The 21403-nt window shown below is 34.7% G+C and overlaps 1 protein-coding gene across 2 annotated transcripts in view; it reads right to left on the reverse strand.

The window, feature by feature from the left end:
- The window catches only part of IMMP2L (inner mitochondrial membrane peptidase subunit 2), a 406566-nt gene that overhangs the window by 121608 nt on the left and 263555 nt on the right, over positions 1-21403 (reverse strand). Inside the window, exon 4 of one of the 2 annotated variants that reach the window (XM_071423650.1) lies at positions 16727-16792. The exons of the other annotated variant lie outside the window; for it this stretch is intronic. Coding sequence (XP_071279751.1) covers positions 16727-16792 — 66 coding nt within the window. The remainder of the gene's footprint in view (positions 1-16726; positions 16793-21403) is intronic. 2 annotated transcript variants of the gene reach the window in all.

Here is a 21403-nt window from a genome sequence, read left to right on the forward strand (position 1 = left end):
GATACTTCCTGGCTGTCCAGATCATTCCTGGTCCTCTGTTTGTATGACACCCACAAGCACATCCCATTTTCTCCTTCCCTTCTTCCCTTGGAAAGGAAAAACAAATATAGAGGCTAGAAAAGGGACACAGCATGAGCTGCACAGAAGCAAAAACAATGGGTGTATATTGGGAAATAAATGCTATGTAGATTAGACACCATTGCTTTTCTAACTCTATTCATATAATTTCCAGAGCTAAGGAAATTTAACCATCTCTTCAAAAGTTAGTTTAACCTGGAATTAAAACCTTCTAGAGACAGAAATGCTACAAATTTCTATATAAAACAATATCTAATTCATAAAAATCCTTTAGTTATAAAATCATTCATAATATTTAACATTATGCACAGCTCTTAACACTTTAAGCCAAACAGTAATTCTAATTTTGTATTATTTCTAAAGCTATAGGGAGTGGTTAATCATATCAATTATGTAGGAAGCCTTACATATTGAATTTTTTTATTAGATCTCCTCTATCAATCTTATATTTCTGAATCTTCCTATTCCTTCAGCATTCCCTCATCTACTCACACTGTGTGCAACTTGTAGGTGCACCCAAAAATCAAACTGCAGTTGCAGTTGAAGCTTTTCCATTTCCATACTGAATAGAATAATTATCTACTATGTCCTAAAATGATGTTTCTGTTAAGTAATTAAATTTAGCTTCTGTAGAACTAGCATGTTCTTCGTTTTCATTCACTTTATGGTGCAGAAATCCTCCCCACTCTAATCTCATTTATAACTTCTCACAGCAAATATCTCACACCTTGCAATTTTCATGATAAATGTGATGACAAGAATGATTCTGCTTTTTAAGTAAAAAGCATATAACAAACTACTTTATCACCTCCATCAGGATGATGCATCAGTACAGGAAAGACATGGTGTAGTATGAATTTTAATTTATTTATTTATTTGCTTTAAGAGGAGATGAATTCTTTGACTGATATTTTTTTTTGCAATGGAAGTTCCATGGACAAAAAGTTTGCCGTATTGCATGCTACTGACTGGGGGAAAAAATTATATTCCTACTTTTTGTATTGGCAGATACTATTATATTTTGATGTACTTTGAATACCAACACATAGGTATTCCATTGAATTTAGCACCTCCAATGCTAAGAGGATTACTGGTAACAGATATGCATTGCAAGGGAAAGCAAGTTCTACCTTATACTGATAAAGTGCCATATATTCATCATCTAACTGACAAGGAGTCCCCTAGTTGGGAATCAAATCTACCAGAGCAAAATCTTGCATCTGGATATTTCTTTTAGACAATAGCTCTAAATGAACTGAATCAAACACAAATTAGATACTTAACATAGACTTTTCCTGGGCTAGAAATTCTAGAACTCTCTGCTTAAATTTATTTTTGTGAAGTTTCACTGTAATAAAGCAGACAAGTAATGTAAAAATAACTTGAATATTATACTAGGAAAAAATCTATGATATATTTGAAGATTTTCAATTTTTACAGATTTTATTTTTTCAAGATTAATGCTCCACTTTTTTTTTAAATGATGGCCACAAAAACAGAAGGATTAGGGTTAGGGTTAGACATGTATTTATTAGATTTACAGTCATATTAGCTGTATATTATACAATCACGTATCCAATAACATATCAAAATCCTGAAACTACTGTTTCATAATATCTATATAAATCAAAGCATGTTGCCAACACTCATGAGAAAATTTGCTACTGCTTCTGCTACAGGCATTGCCCAAAAGTTGTAACACAGTGGTTGTGGAGATGTTCCACGCTGTGACAGAGCTCCAGAGTCACTTCCAGAGATGTGCAAAAAAAAAAAATGACATCTGCTCCTATCATTTTTAGCGAGTTGAGGAAATGTGTCAGGTTTTCAGTTCCTCATACTGTCATCGTTGTTGAGCTTTTCCATTTTCACAAGGACAAAATGACAAGCACTGTTCCTGGAAGCAGAGATGAATCTGTGATTGCCACGGGACTCAGACAACAACCACACAGTTTTTTCACTCAGGACGTAGTGACTGGATGTAGTAAAGAAGGAATTAATTATTTCACTGCTGAAATGAGGAGAATCTATCTCTTGCTTAACTAGACAGTTTATTTGCTTTCATAACTTTCTAGGTCAGAGTACTTGTTATAACCAGTTCTGATCAGATGATCAGAAATCCACTAAAGGTTTTTAAATAAATAAATGAATAATCAACATTATGTTTTCATTTAAAATCACCGTGACACTTAACCACTAAACAAGCTTGGAGAAAATTACAAAACACAAGGTCATTAATTGTCTATCACCCAGTGTTCTCAGGAATTCTCATTAGCTTTAATGCTCATTAGATATTGTAACATAAAAATATTTTCCTGCTATATACATTTGTCTTTCTTTAATTTTTGTTAATGGTTTTTCCTTCTTCCTTTTGACAGTCTGGAGGTCTGTGCTGCAGCACAGCCAGACCCAGTTTCATGATAAAGCAGTTTGTAACTGGATTTTGTGTGTCTGAACTCATCTGGTTTTAAATTTACCCAGGGACTTAATCTGCTGTAGCAAATAATGCGAAACTAATGGGATTTTGATATTATGCTGATGTAAATATGGCTTGGAGACTTATGTAGTCAAGATCTACAGAAACTTTTAAAACAACATTAAAAGTACTTGATGGTGATTTGGTCAGAAATTGAGACTCATTTTATTTTAAATATCAGCAGAGAGGTATAATCAGAGCATGGCTGAGATGGAGCAGTGACACATCTGTATGGAGCTGGAACTCCATTCTTTTGTAAACAAGATTTGTTTTGTGAAGCTCTAATTTCAATCACAGGTTTTAGTTTGGAATTTGAGATTCACCCTGTAATGCATCTTCCACTGGGGACTACAAACTCCATTCAGTAATAAGATCTTTAGCCCTAACTTAATTACAGTATCTGAAAAGCTGACAGGGAATAAACATGACTAATGATTCTGATTTTCTCTCAACTGCTCACCTATCCAGCAATCTCTCTGCACAGAGCCTTGCAGGGTGATCACAATTGATGATGTTTACATGTCTGACATTAGAAATAACTATTGTAGCAAATCACACTTGTATCTCTGCAGTACTTTAAAACTGAAGTAAAAGTTAAAAATAAAGCAACTATGTTCAATTTAATCTGAATTTAAGGGGTAATTTTTGGTAAATGTCTCATTTTCAGAATAAGTGAAACATTTTATTCTCTCTGCAGATCTACAGGGACACAAGCCCTGTTTTCAGAGATGTCCTGTTCAAGGCATATTTTAGTAAGCAAAGCCCAACAAGAGGAAAAGCAATTTCATTTGTTTTCAAATTTATGCTTATTGCCAGCCACTGTCACTGTCAGAGCATTTCAGGTACTTGAGAACACCAGCTTAGCAATCTTTCCTTGCTATAAGAGACATGAGGCTTATTCCTCCAATCTGCTTCTATTTATTCTAAGCAGAATTTGTCTCCAGTGAGTAAGGATGTTTTGAATTTCTCATAATTAAAGACAGGGTGTTTAAGCATATATTACACATTTAAGTTCTATTTAGACTGAAAGTTTCAGTCAGACAACACAGAAACAAGGTTTGAAAAGCTGAATCCTGATTCATTACAATCTATTTTTCAGTTCTTTTTTCAGCAGACCTATCATATACCTTTTAATTCCTAAAAATTCGGCAGGCCTATTTCTCATTCATGCATACAGCACATATACATATTTATAAAATGCATTTATATATATTTAGTTTGAAAATCCAAGTACATTATAGGAAATATTTAGAAAGGCTTGCTTATAAATTTTGGATTATAAATTACTGTATTATAAATATAAATTACTGTAGGCTGTCACAGTAATACAACATAGTCAGAATTTCTTCTCCAGAATAAAGCAGCTGTCCCAGTAATCACACACCCCATAATGACTACAAAACAATCACACTGCAAGCTTGTCACACACCTTAACATCAGGGATACTCTTCCATTATTGATCACCCTTCAAATATCAACCTGTGTGTATACTTGGGAGACAAACAACGGGCTGAAGTTGAATAGTTTTCATTCATTGCTGTAAAAGGTGTCTACTTACACCACAAAGGGGCCCACCATCCCCAAGCTAACTTTATGTACATGTAAGACATTTCAAAGAACGATTTTCATACGGTAAATGAGTCAAAGATTTAAGCCCAAAAGGTTGCTGAGTGTTTGCCAAAACTTCAGCATGATATTTTTAATTGCTTTTCATGAACCATCTAATTTGTTATGAAGAGTGACTTGTATGCCTACACATAAATGACTGGTGCTATTTTAGGTAGTCTGCTGAGATATCCTCATGACAAGGGCAGTGATAACACAATGTTCATGAGAATTGTGCCTTTCTGAAACTGTAGCTTATAAAACCAGACAGGATAACTAGGACATCTCAAATGGCACTGGACAGGTATGTTTAAAGCAACCAAATCCCACCCATTAAGCCTGTGAAACTCAAGAGTTTTCCTTTGGAAATTAACAGTCGTACCAAAAGAATTTTTAAATTCATCACTCAATTTTCAACAGTCAATTATAGAAGACCTTTGATGCAACAATTTCAGATATGAAATTGGATGATCTTTCAGCACTGAATACACAATATGGAAAGTGCTCATAGCAGAAAAGACACCTAAGGAAGTAATCACTAAGAGACTAAGGAAAAAAAATTCTTCATCAACATATGCTAATCTCTTGTCCTCCTTCTGGCAGCAAGTCAGCATCTAACAGTAAAGTACAGCAGAAAAAAATTGAGCAGGTAAAAGGTGAAACTTGCCATAAAATCTTAAGCTCTTGTAAAAGACAACTCTGGGTTAAAAAGTAGATCTCCAAGACACCTTGGCATGTTGAAAACTATTTTTACATGCCTGCGTATCATGTATCATATTTCCAACACTTCTAAACTCTGCTATGGACATCAAAAGATACAAAAAACCAGAACTCAATTACCTCTGCAAAGGGTTTTACAGACTGACTTGAGCACTGCTACGGAGATACATGGGGAATACATGAGCATGATGTTGAGGACAGGGCAGGCAAAACAAAAACATAATTTCCCACACATTCCCTAAAAATTAAAAGAAAAGGAGGGAGGTTATAGGATGAGTTAAACTACACTGCTCTGCATCAGCTGATTAACTGTTGATGCAAATGTTTTTACAGTAAATGGTTATTTCTGTCCAGGCAGAATTTTTAAGTCTCTACATAAAATAACAAGTGTCAAATTAGCTACAAAAAGGCCTGACTTCTCTTGTTCTTCAGAATCATAAAAAAATCACGTTATACACAGAGAAATGAAAGGTGAGGAAGTTGCCCTGTGCTTTAAGGTTTGTAACACTAGGGGCTTTCCCTTTACAGGCCTGTAACATTTCTCTTGTAGAACTGAAGTCTGCTTTTGACTTTGTTTTCTTGCTGTGGCAATACTTTTACCTCTTACTCCCAAATGCTCTTGCCCTCATGGTGTCGTGTCACTGAACTGCAAGATTTGGATAGGTTTCTGATGCGGGGTTTCTCACAGGAATAGTATGACTGATTTTAACTCATCCTTTCACCTCCCACCCTTCTTTCACCTTTTATTTTCTAGCTTGAGGTTTATAACTTTATGGTCAGGAATATGTAGAGCTCAGTAGACAACATTAGCAGACAATTATGTTTTTAAGGTTTTTTTATGGGCTATTTATCACAATAAATAACCTATTAAAAACTTCCAGAAATATACATGCACAGAACTTCACAGTTACATGAGTGCAACATCTGAACCTGACCAGTTGCTGCAGCCAGAAATTTCAGTGCTAGTATGTAAAGGAAGCCAGCTGGGACACCAAGCTGATCCTGCTTTAACCAAATAATCATGGTGGGAAGTGTTCAATGGAATATCTGTCTTGCTGGAGAAATTATGGGAAAGAGAATCTTGCCGGCTGATATTCCAGTCTCCTCCTTTCCAGTCAGCTGTGGGTATAGCTTTCCTCTTTCCTTTCTGTCACATGTCCTTTTTTAAAAATATTTTAAAATTTTATTTTCAATAAAAGTTTGGGTTTTCTTCACTAACACTGTACAGACCATCACTTAGGGAGCTCCCAGGAAAGCCTATCTGCTCATCAGCCAGTGAATACTCAGAAACACAAATACTCCAGATTTTAAGAAACTTTCTACAAAACTCAGTAGACATATATGTAGTATTCCTGGTATGTCTGCTACTTTTTGCCCATGTTTGGGTATTCTCAAGCATGAATAGTGGTAAAAGGGATAAGGATGTTAAAATGGTGAAACAGTTTAAGTCCATGTGGCCTAGAAAGATGGAAAGTAATTATGAAAACTTCAATATTAACTATACCTCTAATACTCTCTAGAACAAACAAAAAAAAAAAAAAGAGGATTTGAATTGACAGAGGGAAATAATTTGGTTTAAAAAGTCCTCAGGTATTTGTTACTGCTTCAGAAACTAACCCAAATTTTCATATTCTATGTACTAGAGATCTCAGAAGAACATACCTAAAGCTGATCTAAATGCACCTGTTCTAACACCAATATTTCCCAGCAGAAGAAGAAAAAATTAAGGCTCTCTCTGCAACCTACCAGGAAACTAAATCTTCCTTTAAAGAAATGCAGAAACTAAACCAAACAATTAACATCATAATGGGTTTATTAGATCTTTCAAATAATTTAAAATTTTCAAGGTTTTTAGCCAGATAGTTTGAGGAAACACAGAAACACAAAGAAAAACTGCAGCTTAACATCAGCAAGTGCTTTCAACTTAAGTATCTGACAATGTATAACCACAGAGTTGAATACTTTTTTCATATGGAAGGAAATATAGCAGTTCACTAACTCCTTTAATTGCCTGCCATACATATAACAAACTGAGGGCTCCTCTATTCTACGTGACAGAGCTCTTGATAGAGATCAGCAAGAACTCCATATTCACATCTGCATCCTAGCAAAGAAACTAGAATTAACATCAGCTGAATAAAACTTACACAGATTAAAAATATTCTGGTGCTCAAAGATTCCTTATGTCATTTTTGACCTTTCCATAAATTCAGCTCAAAGAGTTAATTGTGCTGAAATAAACATTAACGTACTGCCTAAGGATACAATTTTTTACCTGGCCATGGAGTATTGGCAGCATACACAATGAATCTAAACTGTAGAATAATTCATTAGGAAATATGCAGTAGCTGTGGCAAGATTTACTACAAATATACTTGAAGTGTTTTTAAAAATTAATATTATGCTGCTATGCTTGGCTTAATTAGCTCTCTTCTTCATTTACAAAGCATATCTGTCTGGTTTATGAACTCAGTCTCTACTCCCCATTCTTGAAAACCTGTTTAATTAAAGTTTTAACTACTGCATAAGTTTTAGAAACAGTACAATGACTTTTATTACTATAAGCCTAAATCTTCTTTTAAATATGATCATATCTACATATATTATATCAGAATAGATTAATACATGCTCCATAATACTCCTGTGTATACACACAATATTTGTCCTTTTCATTATATATGCCCTCTATTTCCATTATGCTGCGCCTAGGCAATTTTGGGGGTTTTGCACAAGCAGTTGGATTGTGATTAATTTAGCCAATCAACAAGTCAGTTCTCCTAAATCCATTAAAACTCATCTTCCTCTGTTTGGCATATACCCATTTCTAGCCTGTTTCAGTGATTTCCTCATCCATTATTCTATTTTATCTCTTTCATAGGTCCATCACTTATTAGATTCCCACTTCTACTAGCAGATGACTCTATTTTGGTTTTCAACTACAGTAAAGCCTATCACAGTCTTTTTCAGCATTTATCACTTCCTCCCATTGATGCTATTATAAATTATTAAATATTTATTTAATTTTTTTATACATACAAAATTGAAACATAGTCATTACATGCTAGCTGGGATCTATCTGAAGTTCTAGAAATGCATGACATACAGTTGATCGTAAACTTTTTTTGCCTGCATATTAAAAACCTCGTGGCATAACGGTCAGTGAACAATTATTTGTGCAATCACTGCCTACAGACTACAGCAAAGCAAAAAATATTTTTTTTCTCCCTCTGCACGGATGCTGGAGACTCTAGTTAATGACTTGTCACCCATTATACCCAAAATACACTACAGTTTCATCACACAATTTACTCCACAGAAGCAGAATGTCAACAACAGTCAGTTCTACAGTAATTTAAAAAGATAATAGTCATTTTCCCTCCTGTTCTCATTTGAATCTCATAACCACTGTGGTGATCAATTTCAAAACCTTATTTGTTCTGCTGTTGTGAACTATTCAGGACATCAGATTGGTGTGCAGCACAAAATTATAGAGGCAATCTTTTTAAATTAACAATTTACAATTAATATTTCTGCCAGCATATATTTGTAATTTTTCCTTAATATAAAACACTATGTCAAAATTTTCAAATTAAAATATGGCAAATTATTTCATACGGCTGACAAACAGTGCAGTAAAATAGGCAGGAGCACTAAAAAACTGTCAGGCTATAAATCTCATGAAGAAATGAAACAAACAAAGGAGAAAATTCACACAATTTTTCTAAGTTAAAAAACTAATAGCTAAAGCATCATCAGTTCATTCTGTGTAGAATTGCTTTTCATTACTCCACTTCATGGAAAAATATTAAATGCAGAAAATGAACTTTGAAGAGATGACATTTTTTTGTATTCTTTACATATTGTCTAATCCCAAAAAAAAATGTTTTCTTTACATATGCTCTTATCCTTAAAAAATGTTTTAACCAGATTTTCATTTAGACCAAATTGGCCTATTTCTCTCAACATTAGCAGTGCTGAGAGTCATCATAGCAGCTGAGGCTCTGATGCTCTGAGTCTGCTCAGCGATCCCACACGGCAGTGTCGGTGCATTTTAAGAAGGTACCGTGCTTCAGCTGGAGTTGGTAAGCAGACATGTGGTCCCTGTCAGCTCATTGCAATGACAAGTACATGGTTTTAACTTAAGCTGCTTTCAGCAGTTCCAAAAGGGAGCCCAGGTGAAAGCATTGGAAATATGAGCATTAAGGAAGAACATTGGAGGCAAGCTTTGCTCTTTTTCTATATACGGCATCAAAAGTGATGCAGCTGTTGTTGTTTTCTTGCACGTGTGTGGAGATGGAAATTAGCTTTATCATTAGACTGGAGTAGTATCATGCATATGATCAGCTTAAATCAATCATGTGAGCAAGTAGTATCTCCAGTTCTGGGAAATGGAAGGCAGGAGGGAAGAGTGGGCTTGTGTGTCTGTGTGTAGCAAAGTAATGGGATCAAGAAAACCCTTTAAAAAACACCACCTCGGTCATTTGCAGTTACCTGACCATTACTCAATTCTAAATGAACAGAAAGTCTCCTTAAATCTTTCTTCAAAGGAGACAAAGAAATTCAGATGGAAACTTGCACACACCACCCCCCCCCCCCCCCCCCACCAAAAAAGCCATCATTTGTGACTCTGAAGCCAGAACAAGGATGCAGATAATAAAACAACCACATACTGAGACTATCTTGCAAGATGGTTTTCTACTCATTCTGGTATGTGGATACAACTCTTTCACAGTGTCACTGGCTGAGTTCAGCACACAAAATATATTCAAGTAAGATAGAAAGAGGACTTTTGCACTGCTTTAAAATGAAATAACCAGTAAGATTTATTTACGTTATTCAGAGCAGAGTATTTTGTTTCAGCATGTTTTTCCTCAAATTGCAAACATAAGAATATGTCTGGTTCTAATACTGCTTGAGTTAATAAAAATTGTAGCTTCAATTTACAGGAGGAAAGTGCATGAATTTCCAGGTTTTGAACCTGTTTGCCTTCCAGTACACCTAGAAAAATCTGTGCTGACAAATACATGAACTTATTGTTCATTTTCTGAGATGAGGAGCCCAGGGAGCTCAGTTAATATCTGTTCCACAAGCTTCTTATATAAGCATAAGCCTACAACATCTTTCATCCTGACTTTCTCATCTATAAAATGGGTTTAATACTCTTTCCTTCCTCCTACCCTCATCTTTGTTCTTGTCACAGTAAGCTTTTAATGCAATACACGTAGATGAGCACCAGAGTTGAAATGAAGCTAAGCTTATATTCACAAACTGCTTAACCAGACATCTAAACACTAAGAAGATGCACTTCTAAGCTGTTCAGAACAAAGAACATTTTTACTAAACACACCCTTTATTCTTATGTCTAAGTATGGATTTCAAGGCCGAATTTCAGATGATCAATGACATTTGTACCCATAGGTTGCAAAAAAAAAGTAATTTTTTAAAGTTGAAATGCATGATGGCATTTTATTAACTACTGGATTTTTAGTGTTAACGCATTTTAGTCTCTCACTGCTCACTTTTTGAAAATCTTTTTAAAGACAACCTATTGAGCTTCCCATTGGGATGATTCTAGTTGTATGAATGTCTTTTCTAACCATCTGATGCCTTGGCAGCAAATCAACTTTCAGTGAAACAGAAATCAAATGTGTTTCTTTAAAGAAAAATATCTATGAAAGACATGCTGTCTTAAATGAGATGACTACACTGCATTTTTTTAAGCTTACAACAGAGAAAACATTCATCTAAATGTGAAGTCATACATTTGAAAATTAGTATTTGCTGTCGAAGAATCATAGGATAGTTCAGGTTGCAGGATTCATCAGGAGGTCACAATCCAAACCCCTGCCAAAACCTGGGTGAGCTACGAGGTCCATTATTGAGGGCTTTATTCAGTCAGGCCTTGCACACCTCCAAGGATGGAGGGCACAGCTCTTGTGGCAATAGCCCCATTGCCTGACCATCCCCAAAGAGAAGGGGTTTTTAATCTGCTCTGAACTTCTATGGCCAGTGCACCACTAGGCTTATCTCTACCTTCTTGGCAACTTCCCCATGGATACTGAGGGCTTTCTGTTAGGTCACCCCAAAGCTGTCTCTTCTCCAGGCTGAACAAGCCCCATTGGGCCAACATCTCCTGGCAGGGCAACTGCTGCTGCCCATGCTGAGTTTGAGGGCATGGGGCCCTCTGCTGTACTTGTTATGTATTACTTTTGTCTTTCTGCCCCAAAATGCACACTGAAATCTATGTGTGGTCTAGGACACAATGGTATTTTTCTTTTCCTAAAACACTTGTGTGTATCACAGCCTTGGTCATAATGCCAAATTTCAGAAATCCAGCTTTTTGTACCTTTACTATTGGGCCTACAGATTGACAGAACCTTAAAAATTCCTAATGGATACAGAAAATCTTCATTGTGCATTTCTCAATTTATTTTTCTGGGTTAAAGATGCTGCACCAATATACATTCCCATCATTTGCATTTACAGAAATGGAGTCCAGTCATGCAAGGACTCTGTGTACGGAAATAGAATAAAAATCAATGGAAACTCTATTTAGGAGACTTGCAAGAATACAATCAATGATAAAGAGTCATAACAGAGCAGTATAGCTGAACCTAAAAGAAACCTTTCATTGGCTAAAAAAAAATCCCATCAGTACCTAACGGTAAGTACTACCAAATAAATTGCAGAGATATATAAACTGGTGACATATATATTCTGTGCACACAGAATAAGAATATTTTAGAGGATGAGGAGACTTTATCTAAGGTAATTTAACTGCTACTATGTCCTTTAGATACATAAAGAACCAAGACAGAACAATATGAAGAAGACAGTCAATATAAAAGATATTGCAAAATTTGTATGAGGACCTTGCTGTGTCTCTGTAGAGTACAACCTGTTCTCACTTCTGCTGATCTACCACTCCTGTCAATGTGGATCTGACCACTCATAGATTTATATTCACAACCCAAAGACAAAGCAGACTTTGACAAAGAGAATAGAACACAGCCATAAACATACCCTGTGTGTCATCATCTACTGTGATTTCTAGATTTTAATGTGTTTCACTGATAATCCATTTTCCTATTCTAACTACGAGCCATTGCAAGCAGTACCTTACCACATAAGCAGTACCCCAGAATAGTTACCAGGGGCCTATGTGCTGGGGGCAGTAAGCAAAGAGGGAACAAATAGAGTCTTGCTACAGCACTAGTGAACATAAATTGCTTCTGTATGATTAAATAGCAAAGGTTTGTGTGTAATTCCTGCCAGGTGATTGCCCTGAAGATGTTATGTACAGAGACATTCTTGGGTTCCAACACTGGCAAAGTCTGAGTTTTTCTTAAGGCTGCTCTGCTTTCTAGAGGCAGGCACAGATTTTTTGGTAACATCTAATACAAGCTGTTTTCCAGGAGTATGGTCTCTGTGTGAAGACAGCTATTTTGTGGGAAAATCATCCCTGGACCTCAGTGGAAAAAAAAAGGCAGCCAAATATCTGACAAAATTGAGTTGATTCAGTAAAACAAAAAAGCCCCAAAACAATTAAAAAACCCTTCATGATTGTCTTTTTCACACTAAAGGGATACTGGATGCTTCTGACACCAACTTTCTGAGAATAAAAAAAACCAACCAAACACCCACATGGTGTAATGAGTTTCAAGCTGAAAGCTTTCTCCAATAAGTGGACAGAATGATGAAATTTTGCTTTTAATTTAAGGAAGTATGGGATATTTGACTGGAAAAAATATAACAGCCTGCATGAACTTGACAACAGAGTACATAAAGTTAATAAAAGTGATTGCTGCATTTAATAGCTACTGATGGATGGGGTTTATTTCTATTAATTCTCTACCCTTTTTCAAATCCCATTATACCTCTTTCCTTCCTAACTTTCTGTGGCAGTAGTTTCTACAAGTTAATAATAAACCTTGTAATAAAAGTTGAAAAGTTTTTGTTGAAAAGTTGGTTTAGACCTATGGTTTAATAATGCAATGATCTATGTCTGCATTGTCATGCTTACACAAACAAGGACTATTTCCTTTTTCACATATTCAGAGCAATTTTGCAAGTTGCAACATGTAAACACACACAACATTTTCCTGAAGCATTCAGCTCAGAACACTAACTCCTGAAGAGCCGAACAATATTGCCAGACATAACCTTTTTTTAAAAGAATTACTCTTCCTAGAGGCTCACTAATCATTCTTAACTCAGGTACAGTATTAAGAAGCAAACAAATAGATGGAAAGAACATAACAGGCACACCAAGCTCTTGCAGACCTGTGGAACTGTGACAGACAGGAGCAAAACAAATTAGTTCAGCAAGGTACTGAATAGACTTAATTTCAGATTTTACTAGCTTAACACCAATTTTGATTTCCTTCGCATTAACCATCATTTATTTTTGTTGCTGAAAACATACCATAACTCATCTGTGAAAGATTACTATAGATTTTTGAATTACCAGTAATGCATTTAAGATAAATAAGTTTAATTTCAAGTTATTCCAAGTGTTTTATAATACCAACATTCATTTTTAACAAATTAGATTATATTGACTTTTAAAATAAGGCCTCCTTTGGAAGACTTATCATTTAAACAATTTTCAGGAACCGATTTTCTACTTAAAGTTAATTCTCCTGTGAGTCCATGGAAAACAAAACAAATTCTGATCTATGGGAGCTACACTTTGCAATATTGTCTGTATAGAAGCTGACCTATAGACTCATTCGCAAGAACTAACTGGGGATTTTTTTTGTCCATTCTTTGAATTCTTTTGAAGAGGAAGAAGCTGTACCAGCTTATCTAAATTAAATTATCTTTTACAGGTTTTTGGCATGTACTGTATGCTTCTAGTGATTTACAAGACACTACCAAACTCACTTCACCTGCACTAGCAACTAGATTGGAAACAAGAATAGAAAACTGTAATGACAGTGTTTTTATTTCAGTCCATTTGTAGCATTTTGAAATGCCTCAAATTATATTTCAAAAGGTAAATTATTATGTAGTATAATGTCTGACTACCTGAAAAATAGAAAATAAAAGGTGAAAATGGACCTATTATAGATTTTTCACCTACGCAGCTTTTCAAAAACTCTAAGTCAGTCATTGTTACTTTTAAAATGTCACAATTTTAATTTCATAAAATACTTTTAGAATTAGGATTTGAAAAACAGGATTTTTCTGCTGTGGAGTCAACTCCTGAAGTCAAGTCAAAATATAAGAGACCTTTCCTATGGCACTAATGGCTCTGCATGTTTGATCTTTCATCACTTTCAGTAATTAAGAAACAGTAAAATGCTAATTAACTTACTTTAATTGATAACATGAGAAAACACAGCTTTCTAGTATTATCCCTAATCATGCTCCAAATGGATCAAATAAAGATAATTCATTCAGCTATGAAAGCACAACTACAGAATCACAGAACATATTGCCTATCACTCTTCTTATCTCAAACCACGGCAATACTACTTGTCTGATTTAATTGCAGCTGGAAAGGAAATACCACACAGCCACTTGTTCACTCCAGCCTTGCTGCCAGGGGCAGGGAGGGGAATTGGAAAGAAAAGGTAAACTTCATGGGCTGAGAAAGAGCAGCTTAATAATGGAGAGGAAATAAAATATAATGCTAATAACGATAACAGAAATTAATACAGTAATATTCACTCTACTATCTTCGTTATTGTTATTGTTGTTATTACTGAAAAGAGAAAGAGAGGAATAAAATTACAGAATGGCAAGTGATGCACAATAAAATTGCTCACCACCCATCCCCAAGCAGTGATCAGTGCCCTCCAGCCAATTCCCTGCAGTTTACACACTGAGTATGACATTCTGTGGCATGGAATATCCCTTTGGCCAGTTGGGTCAGCTGTCCTGGCCATGCTCCTTCCTGGATTGTTGTGCTCCTTCTCACTGGCAAAGCATGGGAAAGTCCTTGACATAGGGTAAGCGCTACTCAGCAAAAACTGAAGCATCACTTTGTTATCAACATAATTCTCATTCTAAAGCAAAAAAACACAGCACTGTACCAGCTACAGGAAGGAAATTAACTCTATCCCAGCCAAGACCAAGACAGACAGAAAAAAGCTCTGGGACGACTGTCACATCTTCAAATAAAAAAAAAAAAGCACATCTGAATTTCTGAGATTTCTATCAGTATTTCTATCAATAAAGTAATCTAACCAGGTTTGCCACAGACAACTGAGGATCATTGTACAGTCTTCTGTGTCCATGAGTGATTCACTAACCTGCAGGCTCATCAGTATTCTGAATGCACTTGAGCCACACACCTTTGTCCATTTGGCCAGGAACACCCACTAATGTTAATGAAAAGTTCCAAGTCTTAAAGAGTTTGAATGTATAGCAGAGTTAATTTCCTAAAGCTAGAATTTAGGATATTAAATTTCCTTTTTTTATCAAAATCTACACTCTGTTTCAAAAATTAAGGCAAACGTGTCAATAACATAGAACAATGTAAAGTAACCCTTGAAGTTACCTTTTATTGCAATCTCTTTCTGATATTGCCACAGAAATGAATGAGGAATACTGAAACATGAATAACATTCTTATCACTTATATGACCTACAGCACTAATACCAGCAATATAAGTACCTTCTTAAGGACACAGGTCAATAAAAGACAGTACACACACTACTCCTCTGTCTTTAGCACTTGAAAGCGATAGCTGATTTTAGCTGTAGATGTCTACAGTTTTTGGACATCAAATTTTCTCCTTTGTTCTAGATATTTTGCTTCAACAGAGAGGCAAAAATTTATTGTGGTTTCTCAAACTGACATAATTCAGATTTTTTCAATCTGAACTATATTGACTGCAAGAGGAAAAAAAAAAGACATATTTCACAGTGCCCATGCTATTAACTAGGGTGCACTGAGATAAAATTCAAACCCTTGATTTGAATTGCAGCTGTCAAATACTTCTCAAGCAGTCACTACACCAGAGCAAGAATCATTATCTAAATGAATTGAGTCACAGTCTGCCATATTGTCTGAGATCTCCCAGGGTCATTCACATCTTAGAATGGGAAACCAGGGATTTACCCTCCCACCTGTATGCCTATTCCACTCTGTACCTGGGAAAAAGAAACCTTTTCAAGCAAGCATTTTCTTCAAAGTAATACTGTTCCCACAAAAACTTTGTATTTACACCTAGTGGTAATTTATTTCCACCCAGACCCAGTAGGAAGCTCTATCTGTCAGAGTAAACCAAGTCTTGAAGTACTCTAGAGTCTACTCTTGCTACAATGGGTTTTTATCCTGATAGAATAATTTACTCAAAATCAGTTGCACTATATTCCCTAAAGATGCCTACAAACTACAATGAAGACAGTAATCTATGAGGGTTCTTTTTGCTATAAAATAAAATAAAATAAAATAAAATAAAATAAAATAAAATAAAATAAAATAAAATAAAATATCAAAGATGAGATCCTGAAACAAACAAACAAATAAACAAAAGCCTAAAAAACAACCTACTTGCCCACCCCAGTGCAAAACAGCAGCTGGAGTTTCTAAATGAAAAATCATAGCCCTATAAACTCATTGAAAACTGCTGTACAATTACCTGCCTTGATTTGTGGCAGAGATATTCTCAGAAAAAAAGCATTATTTGTATCCATGTACATTTCACAAGGGAGTGAGTAGTTTTGTGTAACATTTCTCCTCTCATTAAAAAACAGACAGGTACAAAGCTGACATCCTTGTTTATAACAGACAGAAAATGCTAGAAATTACTCGTTGTCTAGGACACTGATTTAAAATACATTAAAAAAGCTGCACCATTCTTACAAAGACTCTAAGACTAGGGCTTAAAATACTTACTTAATAATGTCTCCTTCTAGAGCAATCACTCGTTTAATGATCTTCTGTTCAGGATTTCTAGGAGACCTGAGACAGGAGATAAGGTTACACAATCAGTACCATTCCCATTCTTTTAAGAAGATGAAAGAAATAGACACTATGGAAGTCATTAGAAGATTCCATATTCTCCTTGAGTTAGCATCATCAAAATGCTTCCACGGGGAAGTGAAGCTACTGCAATCCTTGTCACTGCAAACCATCACTGAAAGCAGTTGATGACCTCCTTACAAACAGCACAATAATCAACACACCTTTGATCATGAAAAATACACTCCACAACACTAAAAGTAAAGCATCCCATGAACCAATGAGGAAAGTACCTTTGCACATAGATTAATGTATTAAAACCTGAATCCCCCACCATTTGCTGGGAAAATGTGTTAAACATTTATGCCTTTCAATCAATTTTAGAGAAAAAAATCTTCCTATGTTATATTAATATCTATCACTAATTTAGGTAAGCCTTGCCTAGGAAATTGTGGAAGTTTAAAAATAAAAGTTGTAAAATTCTCTGAAAGTTGCAGCTTCTGAATGCATTGTTTTTCACTTAAAGTTATTTTCCCATAGCATCTTTAATTGAGTAGATTCTGATCATACATTACATAATAATATGAGAAAGCAAAGATGTACTTGCATGTACAGCCTGAATATCCCAACTTCCTGGATGCATATTATTAGATAGACTATTAAAAGTGTTATTCTACTGTAGTTTTGACAGGTTAATGTAGATATATATTCACAATAAATTTTCATTTTCTTTATACTTTACATTTTTTCTTACTTTTCACTTTAAATTATCTAACTATGCAAACTTAGAAGAATATCTTCATGTTATTAAAAAATAATTCTTTTTATTTGCTGCTTACGTACATAGAAAAGTCAGGGAAGGAACAAACTTTTTATTTTCTGTTGATGCTTGGGTTCTCCCTATTAAGGTTTCAAGTACAATCTGCTAGACATACCACTTACAGAGGTGTATATTACAGTTTTCATGGCTAAAACCATCTTTGAGCTCATCTCTGGTCAAATGGTAGGATTACACTTCTTTAAAAAGCAAAGCTGAGCTATGTCTGGATGAAAAGCTTGCCCACACTGCTGCATGACTAAAGGCATTTGAGGTTCACTTCCAGTTCCAATAGTTAAAACAAAAAATGGGTTCAGATTTATTTGTTCATTTTTTTAATATTATTCTAAAAAAAATCCAAATATTTTAAATTTAATTTGAGGTTTTAATATTTTTTCTTGTGTGTGCATGTCAATGCATTTGAAATAAATTTCTCTTACAAAGTAATGAAATAAAATTCAAGAAGCCTAATTTTGAATTTCAAAATGTCAAATAGCTTCCCTTTACATTTTACCAAGCCTGGAAACCTATTTTCAACAAGCAATGAGAAACACTGAACATGACTAAAGGCCATATATTTATTCCCTAGTCATCACTCAAATTTTCAAATCATTATGTAATTTACAGTAATATTTTATTTAGCATCAATTTTACATGAATAGTTGCATATTCCAGCTCAGCCTTGCATTTCATGTTCCTTCTTAAGGCAGGAGCACACAATTTCATCATATTTTATATGTCAGTCTTGGGAGGAATTAATCAAGTTTTAGATGTTCGTATGATTTAAATATATGGAATATCCACAGCACTTTCTGATGCTGCTCCTTGCAAGCAACATTTACTTCGTTGAGCACTCATTTGAGCATTGACCATGTCCTATTCTCAACCAAAGCATAGTCTATGAAAAGACAACACACCTTTAAGCTCTTATAAACGTAAAATATTTTTTTAATTACTTTACTGCTAACTGATTTAAACTTCAATCTATTTAAGCTCAAGCTGTAATATTTCCCATGTAAAATTTAAGTAATGGAAATGATAATACATAATGTATGTGATGAAATGTGCATTTCTTAAAGATTGAATGAAAACAGATTTTATGTTTTCTCTTTCAAAATTCTGTTCTGTTTTGACACCTCACTTTCAAAAAAAGGTTCTCAGCAACTTCCCAGAAGGCATCTCCACATGATTAGAATATATATATTGTAATACAATTATTGATCTCCCTTAATTTTCTATCCTTGTGCAAAAATTTCTACTGACCTTGGAAAAACATCTCTCCAAATCTGAGGTATGGGTAATTATTCTAAGAGTAGTTACTTGGTTACATGGCTAGCAATGACATATTTAAATCAAATATAATTCATCAGAAAAACTTCAAGGAATTTCTTGCAGATATTATTATGAAAGAGCAATATTTTTAATACTAGAACCAAAATATTTTTTAAATAAATTTCATACTAACATTCTGATTATAATTAATTAAAATGGCAAAGGACTGGTAAAAGACAGATGAGCAGGCTCAAAGTGGCCAATAATACAGGCACTTTTAGACCAAGGATTTTCAGGAGCTGAGCAGAATGGTTTTTTTCCAAGAGCCAGTGTGCAGCCAGGAGGTAAGAGAGACTGGTTCTGAAGTGATGGATGTAGATGCCTTCCTGAATGGTGTATAGCATAACCCTGGGATTTCACTGATTATTGAAATCACAAAAACATACAGGCCATTTCTGTCTTCTACGTTCAATCCTGCAAGAGAACAGTGCAGGATCACACTGCCACAAAGCACATTTCCCAGGAAAAACAGGAAATTATATAGCCAGCAGAAAAATCCACTTTTTAGCGAGTGATTGTCAGATAGAAATTGTGACAATTCCCTGAAAGATTTCTCTTTACATATTTAGCAACTGAGTATTTCAGTCAATATTACTCCTAAACCTCTCCCTTTCAACCACTTGGATTATTTATTTATTCTAGTGGATACTGCCCAATTTTAAATAATTGCTCCATGAGCTAATTAACATTTGATCAAACAAAAAATTTTCATAACATTTCTTGGTGTTGTATGTGTCATTTGAGTCTTCTTTCGTTCTTTGAATTTTCTACATACATTCTTCTCAAGAACCTCCACAGCAAATCATCCTAGACTTCCATGTCTACTGGCTTTTCTAGAGAGAAAATTTTTAGAAAATGTCCTAAGATCCTAGCAAAATAACAGAAGCACTGTCTAAATAAATAAATACTACAACACAAAATAATACTTTTTTCCATGAATAAACACTCAGAGGTTTTTTGGTACCTGCATTAGAAAGAGACCTGATTCTGTGAAATCAATGAAAAAGCAGACAATATATTTCAAAGGGATAGCTTCAATTGATACTTTAATGATCTACATGTGTTTAATGTTACACATCCATTATCACAGACAACTTGGAAAAATTCTGTGCTCACTCTTTGAAAATTGTTGGAATTTTTATACCAATTTAAGATCTTCTAGAACAGAACTAATAGCAGGCATTTATTAAAAAAGTTGCAGAGAAAAGTGCCTAAAGTTTTCAATTTTTATATGAATATATCTATATTCATATAAAGAATAAGTATGTATATGAATAAGTATGTATATTACTGTTAGAAAATTGTTTAACTTTTTATGAGATAGAAGCAAGACGTTTAGGCAGAAGCCTCAAAGTTTGTCTTCATATTATTCTCAGTTTACTTCAGATTGAGTTTCATGTGACTTGATCATCATTTACATGGTGGCAATGGAAGAAATTAGGACTGTTTTGTTGTAGTATAAACAGACTGAAATAATGAAGACCATCTTCTTCAAAATTAAAATTTCTGCTTCTATTTATGCTTTTAATGCCAGATACATAAATGGATTTAACTCCATAAAACAGGATAAGAGAGAATTTTTGAGATCTCAGCCTAACATTGTGATCCAAAGCCATTCACTCAGTGAGTTCTTCATTTCTCAAAACTAATTCCTCTCTCATCAAAAATTCTAGCATAGCTGGAGTGTACACTTCTGGGAATTTCCAGGATTAATGCCAGAGGGAAAATATGCTGTTTGTCTCTTTCTCAACCCATTTGGGGATCCAATAAATAGCTAGAGGAGTAACTAAAATGTAGATGGAGTCCAGAATAAGCGGCATTGATATATCTAAAGAACTGAGAACCTCAGTATGGTTTTGCTGGCTTTACCTAAAAAATATGCTTGAAGGAAGAGGAAAGAGAAGCAGTGAGCTAACTCATTTTTATTTTCTGTTGTTTATCCTTGCTTCCTGTTGCCAGTATAGTAGCTGATGCTCAAACTCTCTACAGAAGTAAATATGTAGCAATATCCACTCTTTCATTCCTTCTAGCTCCATAGCTTTGATAGAACAGATCCAACATAGACAATTCTAAATACTGTATAAGAATGTAAATTTACTTAATATATGCACATATTTTCTAAACCAAAATATTTTTAATCTGCTTAACTTTTTTCTCAGTCCCTAACTTTCATCTAAATTCCATGCTTCTTTATGCAGATACAGAATCTCATAATAAATGTAATATCCAATTACATCATAGGTTATGACACAATTTCTATATTGTGGCAACTAGCATGCAATTTAACAGTGAAGAAAACCTCCAAGGTTATGACACAATTTCTATATAGTGGCAGATAACACGCAATTTAACAGTGAAGGAAAAAAATTTATACATTTTATTCTTGCTTTTTTTTTCATTCTTATTATCAATTCCTCTTGTACAGAATTACTGCAATAAATGTATCCAGTACCTGGTTTAGT

This window comes from Agelaius tricolor, unplaced genomic scaffold (genome assembly GCF_023055355.1).
Source record: "Agelaius tricolor isolate 1412-34295 unplaced genomic scaffold, bAgeTri1.0.p SCAF_3, whole genome shotgun sequence".
Classification (NCBI taxonomy): Eukaryota; Metazoa; Chordata; class Aves; order Passeriformes; family Icteridae; genus Agelaius; species Agelaius tricolor.